The 13,386-nt window shown below is 40.6% G+C and overlaps 1 protein-coding gene across 4 annotated transcripts in view; it reads left to right on the top strand.

The window, feature by feature from the left end:
* The window catches only part of PSD3 (pleckstrin and Sec7 domain containing 3), a 562,110-nt gene extending 550,018 nt beyond the window's left edge, over positions 1-12,092 (top strand). For all 4 annotated transcript variants that reach the window (XM_066574143.1, XM_066574145.1, XM_066574146.1 and 1 more), the window contains one exon: positions 9,106-12,092. In XM_066574143.1, the coding sequence (XP_066430240.1) occupies positions 9,106-9,321 (216 nt within the window). In that variant the 3' untranslated portion in view covers positions 9,322-12,092. The remainder of the gene's footprint in view (positions 1-9,105) is intronic.
* The last annotated feature ends 1,294 nt before the right edge of the window (positions 12,093-13,386 follow it).

Consider the following 13,386-nt stretch of genomic DNA (forward strand, 5'->3'; position numbering starts at 1 on the left):
GAGAGGATCACTATGCCCTGCTGTGGCTGTGACAGCTGCAGCAGGGGATTCCTTGGATGTGAAACCCCTGGATGCTGTCACATTCAGGGGTTTCACCTTGTTGTCAATGGGGCTGGCGGCATACAGAGAAGATTGTGATCCTCTGCCACAGCTGTGACAGGGAATGCCTTCATCCTCGCGGGGAGTCCCCTCATCACTGAACATTGTGACAGCACTGAAGAATTCCCTGTCACGGCTGTTGCAAAGGAGCGCAATGTTCTCCTATTGCTCTCAATGGGGCTGGCGCTGCTGCCACCCCATTGAATGCAATGGGATGAAGGCAACCCCCTCAGGGATTTTCGGGTAAGGGATTTAAATATTAGCCCTTCCCTAAAAATAAGCTCTAGCTGCAGATAAAATATATATATATATACACATCACCTTAGAAGCGCTGTCCTCTCCGGCATCTTCTTCCAGGTCCCCGCACTGCTCTTTTTCTGGCTGGGGATTGAAAAATCCCTGCTTCCTAAAAGCGCTGCCTCTGATTGGCTGAGCGCTGTGACCAATCAGAGGCAGCACTTAGCCATTCATTGAGCCCTTAAACAAATCTTAGTTCCCTGCTCTAATGACTGCAGTAAGCAGTAGCATAGACAATTATGAATGGCAATTTTTAGTTAACCCCTGGATGACATGGCCTATTTTGGTCATAAGGCACAATGATTTGGGGGGGATTTTCATCTGCCCTTTTGAAAAGCCATAACTTTTTTATTTTGCCGTCGATATGGCCATATGTGGGCTTGTTTTTGCGTGGCAAACTGTGGTTTTTATTAGGACCATTTTTTGGGTCAATATAATGTATTTTAAAACTTTTTTTTTCTTTTTTTTTGATAGGGCCCTTGTAATAGGCGTATATTTTATTTCTTTTTTTGAGAACAGAGAAAGAAACCACATAAATTCTGCCGTTGTTTTTTTTTTTGTGTAGTGTTCATCATACAGCATAAATAACGTGATAATTGTTTTCTGTGGGTCGATATGATTACAACAATATCAAAATAATAATTTTTTTTAGGTTTTTCACCTTTTGCACAATAAAATCCATTTTTGGGGAAATTATTATTTTTTTCTACATCGTTACATTTTAAGTCCCATAACTTTATTTTTCAATAAATGATGCATTTTGAGAGCTTGTTTTTTTGCATGATAAGCTATAATTTTTATTGGTACTATTTTGCGGTACATTTGGCTTTTTTAATCAATTTTATTGAGTTTTTGGGAGTCAAAACGATTAAAATAAACATGTTGCCTCAGTTTTAAATTTTTTTTATTTTACAGTTTTTGTTATACAGCATAAATACTGTGTTTAAATTAACTGTACGGATTGTTATAGATACAATGATACCATATATGTGGAAAGTTTTTACAGTTTGTATTTTTTTATACAAATAGGATAAAGTGTGCAAAAAAAGGTGTTTTTTTTTCCTTACATCTCTTTCTGTCCCGTAAGGGACCTGAACCTTAACATCTATGACTGCTATGATAATGCATTACAATACTTCTGTACTGTAATACCTTATAATTTACAATAGCGATGATAGGCGATGGCAAGCCAGTATGCCAAATGCAATCACAGAGGTCCAATAACGTCACAGTGAACATACTCCCTCTGTAAACCCTTTGCATGGCAAGATCTGCATACCTTGCGGCATGCAGGGGGTTAACAGTGGAGATCGATGGTCTCATCAATCTCAGGAGGCCAACTATCAGTCACAGATAACTCCCACTGCGGGAGGGTGCGCCCTCACTTCTGAGCCCTCGCCATCCACATGGTGTAAGTTTACATCCCACTGCATTACGTACCACCCTCCCAGGACATAAACTTACGTCATATATTGTTAAGGGGTTAAACTACATATTTGGGCCTACAGTAAGACCCCTTTAATTGTCAGGGATAGCTGCAGAAATAAGTCCACAACTTAGGTTCCACGGAGCGTTTAATCGTTGGAACTACAGAATGAACAATATTCATTTACATGCGCAGATAATTAAAAAAAAAAACTCTGCATTTTATTTGTTCAGTCGATTGTTGGTCTCTCAGTGCAGTGTATTGCCCATCGTGGTGATAGTGTTCCTCACAGGCACCGAAAGATGTACCACTGGTTATATCTTCTAGGAAGCGGTAGAGTCTGAGGGAGAACCACATGATGATTCTCAGCCAGTGAAGAGCTCTGACGGATACTATGAATATGTTCTGCAAAACCAAAGAAAAAGGCTTCTGTACATAATCTCAGTCCCTTATCATCTCCCTTGTAGACTACTGCATGTGACTATCGGTGTCACTCAGCCTCCTCCATAGTAACACAAGAGCCATCTGCTGTAGAGCACAAATCTTCTGCGTTACATATGTTTCTTCAGTGGAAAGGACCTAAATAGAGATGAGCGAACGTACTTGTTTAGGACAATTTCTCAATCAAGCATCGCTTTTTTCGAGTAACTGACTACTCGGGCGAAAAGATTCGGGGGGCCGCGTGGTAGAGCTCTCTCTCTCTCCCCCCACTCCCCTCTGCAACCCCCCCCCCCCCCCCCCCGCTCACCCCCGGCGCCCCCCGAATCTTTTCACCCGAGGAGGCAGTTACTCGAAAAAAGCGGTGCTCGATTGCGAAATTACCCTAAACGAGTACGTTCGCTCATCACTAGACCTAAAGTAAGTGTGTGAAAGCAGTAGAGTATGTTCTTTCTGTGTACTAGTGGGAAGGCTTGTGCAACATCTATCGTGACTTGGATGCAAGGGAGTAGTAGAGGAGTACTAGTTTTGATGAAGCTGATTTCCACTTGCTGAACAATGGGAAAGCTTTAAGTTATCCGCATATAGTTTGTGAGGTTTGTTATATAAAAAGCCTTTTCTATATTTTGTGTAAGGAGATATTAGGCGTCTATAGTGTTCACTGTAACTTACAGATAGATGCTTTTCCTTTCTCCTAAAATGTGACTTTTGTACAATTCATTAAGGCAAATATCAACTAATCTTCACTTTTCGTGTACCTTTTTAATATTAAATTTACAAGCCATACTTGAAAATTGCTATCTTTCGGCTTCTTTTATTGTAAATTTTAGAAATTCAAGATATGTATAAAAACTTCAGTCTGTACATGTTACCATCCAAAATATCCAACAATGAAAAGGTTATATAAAATTATTTTGCAAACATTTGAAACGCGCCCCCGCACTGCTCCCCGCTGAATCCTCTGTTCATGCATTTTATGGACGGAGCTTTGAGCCCCGCACAGATGAATAGAGAGAGATTAGCTGCTGCAGAGCACCTTTGTATTAAAAATTATGATTAAATGCACGCTCAGGCATTCATTGGCAGCACAGTAAAGTGCACCAGCTACAGTTATAAAGCCTTTCCAGGTATCTCTAGCTGTGATGACTGTTCTTAAACCCCATGAAACTAAGTGCATTTAAATATGATTGTTCTTCTGGGTCTCTTTGTTCCTGAAAGGAAAAGAAAAGAAGTCACTGGGCCACAACTTGGAATTGCAGTTAGCAGTAAAGATACCTTTGCACAAAACAAACTTCGCAAGTTAACTATTCTTGAATCATGTTAGCTGAAAGAAAATACTTTTCCTGTTTAGAGATTCTTTCAGTACATATCTATCTTTCATACTCTTTGATATTGGATAGTGGTATTTGGACATAAATATTGCAAATAAAAAAAATATTGCATTACTAAATAAAACACCAATTTAATGTCCACTTCATTCAGTACTACTGTGTTTCCCTGAAAATAAGCTCTACCCTGATAATAAGCCTTACTCTGATTTTCTGTGTGGGAGCTTGAAATATAAGCCGGCGCACGATTATTCACAGCCATTCAGTGAATTACATCACTGAATGGCAGTGATTGGTTCATCGAGCACCGGCTCTGAATGGCTGAGGCAGCGGCGCTCGGGATCCAATTACAGCACTCGCTTGCTGGAGGCGGGATATTGAAAGCCCCGTCATCAGAAAGAGAGGGCTGTGTCAACGTTAAGGATTACACTGCAGCCTGCTGCAGTGCCGTAAAGCAGCGCGAGGAACCCAGGCGCCGCGGACCAGGCGAGTAGAAGAATAATAAGACTTTAAGGGCATAAATTAAAGGGCCTCTTTAAGGGCATAAATTAATACAAGACGATGTCATATTTTCGTCGAAACATGGTACACCATACATTGCCTACATAGTACTGCAACATAATGCCCAAATGATATCACTAAATTGTTCCTCAATATCCAAGTAAAAACAGTAAAAAATTCCATTCATTTCCCCTAAAGTATTGTCAGTTATGACCCAAATGCTGTCATCATATACCGCAATAGAATACTGAATACTGCTACTTGGATTTTCACAGACTGAAATGATTTATTTAAATAAAAGGTGATTAGTAAAATTCATTTTGGAAAACTTTGATGCCTCACATTTAATGGCAAAGTTTGCATGTACAGTTGGGTCTAGAGTAGTTTGAGCACCGACACAATTTTCATAATTTAGCCTCTGTACAATACCACAATGGATTTAAAATAGAGCCATTAAGATGTGATTGAAACTTCCATCTTTAATTCAAGGGTTTTAACAAAAATATTGCAGTAACCATTTAGGAATTACAGCCATTTTATTCATAGTCTATCTACATTTTCAAGCTCAAAGGTAATAGGCCAACTGAGTGTTAAGCAGTTTCATGATCCAGTGCGGCCTATTGCCTCATTATTTTATGACAAATTAAGAAGATAAAGAGTTTAGAGACGATTCTTAGTGTTGGCTTTATATTTGGTAGCTGTGCATGAAAACTAAAAAAAAAAAAAACTATTGGAGAAATAACAAAAACTTTAGCAATGACCAGATCAACCAGATTTGGTACACTCTTTAAAAGGAGGAAAGTACTGGTGAGTTTAGCAGCACTAAAAGGCCTAGAAGAGCACGGAAGACACCTAAGGCCGCCTGCACATGGCCAGGTCAGATCCCGCTGCAACAATTCTTGCAACGGGACGCTACCCGTGCCCTGGTATTGAGCTTCTACTGACCTGTCCGGCGTCTTCTCTCTCTGCTCTACAATGTCTTCTCTCTCACTCTGCTCACACAAAAATATGGCATGCCACGATTTGTTTACCTCGCGAGTTTTCACGCGGTCAGATAGCGGCTGTTTGCATAGGATTGCATTATCTAATGCAATCCTATGGCAACAGGCACGGGCGGGAAATCCCACAGCGGAATTTCTGACTGCGTGCTGGAGGCCATAAGCATATGTTTATAGAATTCCTTCCTTGATAACCAAAAACTGCTCTACAACATCTAGTTACTATAAGCCAATAACTAAATAGGTCAAAGTCAACAAACAAGAGATGCCCTCATCAGTGTAGGGGGTTTATAACCAGATGAAACCATTAGTAATACTCAAGAACAGAAAAATCTGTGAATGCTTTGCTAGCAAACATCTTTTAAAAAGTGGCTCAGTTTTGGAACAAGATACTTTGGACAGGTGAAACTAAGATTAACTTGTACCAGAATGATAGGAAAAGAAAACAGTAAGCCTGGGTTCACACAGGGCGGATTTGCTGTGGTTTTGCCGCAGATTGCCGTTGCATATCCGCACTGCGGCAAAACTGCTGCGTTTGCAGTGCAATCCAGTACAAATGAGTTTTGCAAAAAAGTTGTTCTCACAGGGAGGATTTTTTCCGCACAGCCGCAGTGCGGAAATGCAACTGCGGTGCGGTTTTCAAAGATGCAGCATGTCCATTCTTCTGTCTTTTCCGCAGCGCTTTTTTGTCCATAGACCTCTATGGACTCAGCAAAATCCGCACCAAAATACGTGGCAAAAAGTAAAAAAACGCTTCGGAAAAAAATGTTTGCGAATTTTTCCGCAAGAAAATCCGCAGGAAAATCCGCAAGCCAAAATTAACCTTTGAAGCGGTTTTGCCGCAGAAGCATTTCTTCTGCAGCAAAACCGCAATGGAAAAACCGCGGCAAAATAGAAGCAAATCCGCCCTGTGTGAACCCAGCCTTAGAAGAGGGAAAGGAAAGGCTCATGATCTGAAGCATACCACATCATCCGTCAAACTAAAAAGGTTTAGTACCATGTTAGCCAGTAGAGCAAACTGTGATTGTTGTCAGTAAGAGAAACCTAAGTAGGTTGGAAAGCTTGCTGTAACATCATGTATGTTTGTTAGCCATTAACCCCTTAAAGGGGTTGTCCCGCGCCGAAACGGGTTTTTTTTTTTTCCAACCCCCCCCCCCCCCCCCCCGTTCGGCGCGAGACAACCCCGATGCAGGGACTTAAAAAAAAAACCGCACAGCGCTAACCTGAATCCCCGCGCTCCGGTGACTTCTTACTTACCGGTTGAAGATGGCCGCCGGGATCTTCTCCCTCGGTGGACCGCAGGGCTTCTGTGCGGTCGATTGCCGATTCCAGCCTCCTGATTGGCTGGAATCGGCACGTGACGGGGCAGAGCTACACGGAGCCGGCATCCTGCACGAGCGGCCTCATTGAGAAAAGAAGAAGACCCGGACTGCGCAAGCGCGTCTAATTTGGCCATTAGACGCCGAAAATTAGGCGGCTCCATGGAAACGAGGACGCTAGCAACGGAGCAGGTAAGTGAAAAACTTCTTATAACTTCTGTATGGCTCATAATTAATGCACAATGTACATTACAAAGTGCATTAATATGGCCATACAGAAGTGTATAGACCCACTTGCTGCCGCGGGACAACCCCTTTAATGACGCGGCCCCTTTTTCTTTTTCCATTTTCGTTTTCTCCTCCCCTCTTTAAAAAAAATCGTAACTCCTTTATTTATCCATCGGCGTCGCTGTATGAGGGCTTGTTTTTTGCGGGACGAGTTGTATTTTTCAATGGTGCTATTTAAAGTACCATGTAATGTACTGAAAAACTTTTAAAAAATTCTAAGTGGAGTAAAATTTTAAAAAAACCACTTTTCGCCATCTTCCAGTGCATCTTGTTTCTACGTCACACAAACTGCAACAAAAGCGACATGATAACTTTATTCTATGAGTCGGTACGATTACTAGGATACCAAACTTGTGGTTTTTTCTTACTATACTACTCTTTTTTTTTTTTCAAAGACATTTAATTTTTTTCTATTATTTTCTGCGGTCATTTTGTGCGCGCAATAACTTTTTTAATTTTCCGTCGGCGTAGTTGAGCAAAGGCTCATTTTTTGTGGGATGTCCTGTAGTTTCTGATAGTAGTAGTAGTAATTTGGAATACATATGACTTTTTGATCGCTTTTTATTGCATTTTTTCTGGGAGACAGGGTAACTAAAAAAGTGCATTTCTGGCATTCTTTTTTTTTTTTTTTTCAGATGACGTTCACCGTGCGGGAAAAATAATGCACTACTTTGATAGAGCGGACTTTTACCGATGCGGCGATACCAAATACATATTTTTATTTTATGATTTAGATTTTTTAATAATCGATATGGCAAAAGGGGGGTGATTTAAACTTTTATAACTTTTTTTTTTTTTTTACTTTACTTTAAAGTCCCCCTGGGGGACAACAACCAGCGATGCTTTGATCGCTCCTGAAGTATGACGTAATGCTATAGCATAAAATAGATCAGCACCTCCCAATAGAAATCTATAGGTGCACGTTAAACCATAGTTCCAACATACAATAGAATGCTGAACAGACATTTGTCTGGAATGATTTAGTGATCTTGCATTGAGCAGGGGGTTGGACCCGATGACCCTGGGGGTCCCTTCCAACTCTACCATTCTATGATATCAGATGTAATGATGTTCTTAAAGGGGCTATTTCATTAGAGAATGCCCCTGTGTGGTGGTTATTTTTCTTAATAAACATATGGAAAGGGTTTGCTTTCATGAGACAACCCCTTTAACATTGACAATTAGCCATCCTTTCTGTCTTGTCTTATATGCTGTTTTTACTAAGCGCAGAGGAAAGTAGTGTCAGACTGGCTGATTTCCGTAGTCAGTTACATTTGGAGTAATGTGCAGCTGTTTTTAAGAACTTACAGCTTCTTCCTACAATTACTTGCAAAAGAGGATTCAAATGTATCCATGAGGTGCTGCTAGTCCGGCTCGCCCACACCCTGTGATTGACAGGCTTCTGCTAGCACAGTGCATACAAGAAAACTGCCAATTATGGTGGATGAGCCGCGCTAGGCGCATCTCATGCATAAACTGGACTCTACTCTTGCTTTGTAACTGCAGGAATAACCTGTAAGTTCTTAAAAACCACTGCACATTATCCCATAAGTAACAGATTGCTGAAATCACCCTGTCTGTCACAACTTTATGGTGCCCTCAGTAGAGATTTATATTTTATAATCCCATAGTGAAGCCATCAGCAAAGATGGGCGTTTTTCTTGTGTTCATAACAGGATTAGTGTGGTTTCACACCTGCGCCCAGGGGTTCTGCTTTCCTGTACTGTTCAGGAAGCTGGAAAGGGGAATCCTGATGTCTCAGGATGGAGCCGATTGGACCCCATTGACTATAATGGGGTCGATTCTGTTTCCGCTCAGCTGCCTGGCTTCTAGCCCAAAGAAAAAGCACTGTGTGCAGCCCTTTTTCTTCCAGTATTTTGAGCCAGATCTGCAGCGGAACCTCCGAAAAGGAGGTTCCATCGCTAATGTGAAACCAGCCTTACAAAGTTTATGCATCAGTTATGGGAGACTGCTGGGTTAAAGTCTTCTTTAATGTGATGTTTCCATTCCCATTGCACCATCAGTATGGACCTCTAAATTGTTTTATAATAACTGCATCAAAGCATATGAAGGACTCAGCTTTGTAAAAGTACCTTTCCTTCTGCTCTCTTTCTATTATACTATAGAAGGGAATTGCTTAATCTAGTGGTCGCAACTGCACCTGCCAAAAACCCTCTGCCAATCCTCTACTGGTGTTGTGTACCTTGCATTTCTCTCCACCATCCCCTTCACATTTGCTGCAAATTGTATCCGTCCCCGAATGGTGCCCTATGTGTTTGCCTACAGTACACATGGTACTTATGGGGAGGTTCTTTTCCTTTTCAAGTGTAAAAGCTTAATTATAATGGAAAAAATGAGACATTTAATCGTTTGCTACTATAACAAAAGGCTCATTTGTTTTGTTTCTACAGAAGACCAGATATGAAGTTTATGTCCAGCTGCTGAAAGATGGTGGCAAGGAGCTGCTGGCCAATGGAGAAAATGATACCTCTGGCCTGAAAAAATCGCATTCCAGCCCCTCCCTCACTCAAGATTCATCACCAGCCAGTGCCAAGGTCAAGCGCAACATTTCGGAGAGGAAGGATTACCGGCCAGAGACGCCCAGCATCAAGCAGAAGGTTACCTAAGAGGCATAGGATGAATAAAAGCTGGAGTCAGTCAGCAAGAGCAGCAAAAATATTTTGTCTGTCACAATTGTTACTATCTGTGGTTCATTCAAACAACAAGTCGTGACTGACTGGAGCTTGATAGCATTTTCTCTTGCACATTCCTTTTTGCTGTTGACTGCTCACTATATCGTAGATGTCTTTGTTCCCAATCTGCAGAGTGTGGTATTTTGGCTTATGACAACTCATGAGCGCAGGTTCACTCCAGTACTGAAAGGTATAGCCAAGAATGCACCTTTCTCCATAGGGGGTTAGAATCCATGCGTGCCCCAGAGTCCACCATTATACACCTTCAATCTGTTCTTAGCTGTAACAGAAGGTATACAGACGGGTGTTGGTTTACAGTTGAAAACTTTTTTTTTTTTTTAATATATGACGCCATTTCCGCTAAGAGGCCTAAATTGAAATTCCACATTTCATTAGATAGACAGCACAGGCCAGACCAGAATCCAGCGTCCTGAATCCTTAATTTTACTGACATTGGTTATTTTAAGACATAATTGCACATCTGGGCTTGAGTAGTGTGGAACATTTAATTAAAGTGTACGATTTGGGTCCGAGCAATGTCTGTGGTGCTGGACTGGGTGGATATTGCACATTCAGTTTTTGGTCTGCACAATATATATATATATATAATTATTATTCAAGGCCAATCAATATATGAATGTATTGTACAGTTTTCATCTCAGTGGTTAGCAAAGCTAGATGTCCTTTTCGCATAAGAAGATCTTCTGATCTTCTTTCTCCCAATGCAGAGAAATAGTACAGTAGGTCTCCTATTCTATGTAGATAGCCGGGCCGTTACCAGTGATTTGCAGTAAGAATAATTACCGCTAATTACAGTCCCTGACTGCTGCGCATTTCATCAGCTCTATGCACTGTACACCTAGTACAGGACTCAAAGAAAGCTATCATTTCCATCCACGTGTTAGAGATTTTTTTTCACTATCTTTGAACTTTCTAGTTGATTCAAAATGAGGAGATGCCGAATCCAAAGGGTATAATTACTGGCAGATCATAAATCATCTCAAATATATAGAAATGGAAATTTCTCAACATGATTACAGACGAAAGGCCGGGCTTCGTGCTGTTATGATAATCATCATGAGATGACTTGCATAATATGCCATTTTACTATTTCCAATCATCAGGCAGAGGGTAGACTCTCCTAGATTCATGCTACTCGGGCTATATTGAGAAAGTACATGCAAAAATTTTGTTAGCTGGTTTTAATGGCTGATCAAGCGGATTCCATATGTGCTAACATAGTAGCTTTCGACCGTTCTAGAATATGCCATAACCCAAGCTACAGAGAACACCGTGAGACATCAAGATACAATACAATTACATGTTTGCTTCCTCCGGCTTGGTTTATTGCCCAACCAAAGCTAATGTCTAATTAGTTGCTATTGGTTTCAACTAATTAATGTGAAATAAGCTTTTAGCTTAATTTGTATGCGGTTTTCTCCAAAAAACAGTTTCACGATTACTATTAAGGCTGCCAGACGAGTCCATTTATAGAATTATTGCGCTTTCCAAATGTAGCGGTTTAAGGTATATATTTCTTCTTATCCCCTAAGCCAAGGCTATGGCGGTATGATTAATGAACCGACCTTTCCTTGCTCAGCAGCTTAGCTAACAGCTTTCTGTTTGGAAAGCGCATTTACAATGGACTCTGAACATTGAAGACCTGGCACTCCAAACTATATTTCAATTTTTGCTTCCAAGATCCAAGGGAAAGAAGCAAGTACTGTATATTAAAACCTTGGGTTCACCCAATACACTCCGTATCATTATATTACATGATTTCTACATAATGCATTTATTTATCCACAGAATTAACTGAATTAGATTAGTGTTCGAGCCGTGCAGTTCGCTTCCGATATGCACATTATAAGGCTGCACATGCTGTAAATATACCTTCCATGTCCAATGCACTCCAGAAATGTTGGGCAACATGTTTATTTAAATGTACAAAATAATGGAGATATCGAAGCAGAAAATAAGACATTAATAGAAAGGGCTTCTCTATACAGGGACACTTTATAATTACTGAATGTAATTGTTAGAGTCCGGTAGGACGGGGCGCAGCGAGTGCGCCCTCCCACCTCTGGTAGAACTATTTGGGTAGGACCACAAAAGTGAATAAGGTCAGCTCAGTTCTTCAGTCCACAAAGGGGCTACATGTTTCTATGAGGACGTGATTGGGTTGTCCTGTAAGATAAAAATGTGCCACATCTATGAGCACTGTAAGGTACGGCAGTTTAGTCTTGTTTACTGGGATGAACTGCAATACTAGAAGCGGACAATGGACAAGTGTGGTGCTGTTGCTGGAAAAAACACAGAACAATCCTTTAACATCTTCAGTATGCTGCATAAAGCATTTCTACTTGTATTGGAAGCTTACATGCCACCATCATTGTGGTTATGGAAAGAGCCCAATATATCGTAAAAAGTATCACAATTTCATTTTACAATGAAGCTAAGAAGAGTTCACTTCAAGGGTCTTTGTGACACCAGTTACCAGGGGTTAACCTCAGAAGACTAGGTCCGCTACACAATCGGTATGATTAATACTTTTATTTATTTGTGTTTTTTAAAATCTCCAATTATATGGCATTATGTCGAGGTACGTGAAGCCGACACTTAATACCCTACACCCCAGATGGCTTAGGTGCAGGATGAGGCTCTTACTCTGTGTAGAAGTGATGTGTAAAAATGTATATATAGTGTTTGTGTGTGAGGGAATTATTTTTATTTTCTTTCAATAAGGTACGATTCCTCAACAGTTTTACATTGAGGTTTATGAATCATCTTGGTTTACGCAGTGCAATTTTGCTCTTCCTATTATTTTCTAATATACATCCGTTGCCCGATTTTCATCTCGTATCGTAGTTAGCTTTGTGTTTGTCTTATTTTTTATGCAATAATTTACAATGAATTCTTGGCATACCGGATTATGTCGTTAGTTCACTATCCACAAATGTCGAGGTAACATTTATTATATGTGCGATGTCAGTGAAATACTCAGCAGCACTCCAGTTGGTGTGAGATACTATGGATAATTCCCATATACGCTATGGACATGTATAAGTAAGGGTTTATTCACAAGTTGCGATCAACTTATTAAAAATCTATATTTAATTATTTCTATGTACTTTTGAGACAAATCTGCCAAGCATTAAGGAATATTCACATTCGTGGCAATGAGTAAATGCTGCAGGTGGAAGCAATGCATGGCCCATGAGTAGTAAGACGATTTTCTAGACTAGAACTAGACAAAAGCAAGTGTTTGTGATAAGTCCGTTTTATTTCTCTCTTTTCTTTTACTCTTTATAAAATTTACTTTGATCTACATTTCATGTTCCATTCCTTTGCAGAAATGATTGCATGGCTGTAGATTACGTTATATGAATGAATGGCATTCACTAAAATGGACCACACACAAGAAATGTGTCAGCCGAACATCTGCTTGACTGACGGCTATACCTAGAAATGGGAAGAAGAGACAGGCCGCCGCCAGACATCAATGTCAGCAGCTTGCCTGATATGTCTGTTCCTTCAGAAGATGTGCTGAAACCCAACATGTCTGATTCTAATTACCCCTGAATCTGCCTTCAAGGGATAAGTCTAGAGATCCCCCTACACATTAGAATTGAGTATCTGATTAATGTTAAAAGAATCCACTCTCCTTACACACAGGAGCAATTTGGGTAAAGGAGCAACTGCCTTCCCACTGCTGTGTGCCTCTGTCAGTAGAGTGATCAGAGGAGCTCTCATGATGCTTTTCTGTACTTTAACTTGTGGACACCACCATTAAAGTGCTAAACAACTCAATACGGACATCCCTGTTCCGAATAGCAACAGTTTCTGCACACTGTGACAATCCAGTGTCTCCATTGACAGCCTTTTGCTGGCAGTTTCAAAACACAAGATGTCTTCCAGCACTCATATAAAGTTAAAAACAAAACTTCTGTCATGGCATCCTTAAACAACATCCTCACAGAAACAGGCAGAAAAAAGTGG

The sequence above is a fragment of the Eleutherodactylus coqui genome, chromosome 7 (assembly GCF_035609145.1).
Source record: "Eleutherodactylus coqui strain aEleCoq1 chromosome 7, aEleCoq1.hap1, whole genome shotgun sequence".
Lineage (NCBI taxonomy): Eukaryota > Metazoa > Chordata > Amphibia > Anura > Eleutherodactylidae > Eleutherodactylus > Eleutherodactylus coqui.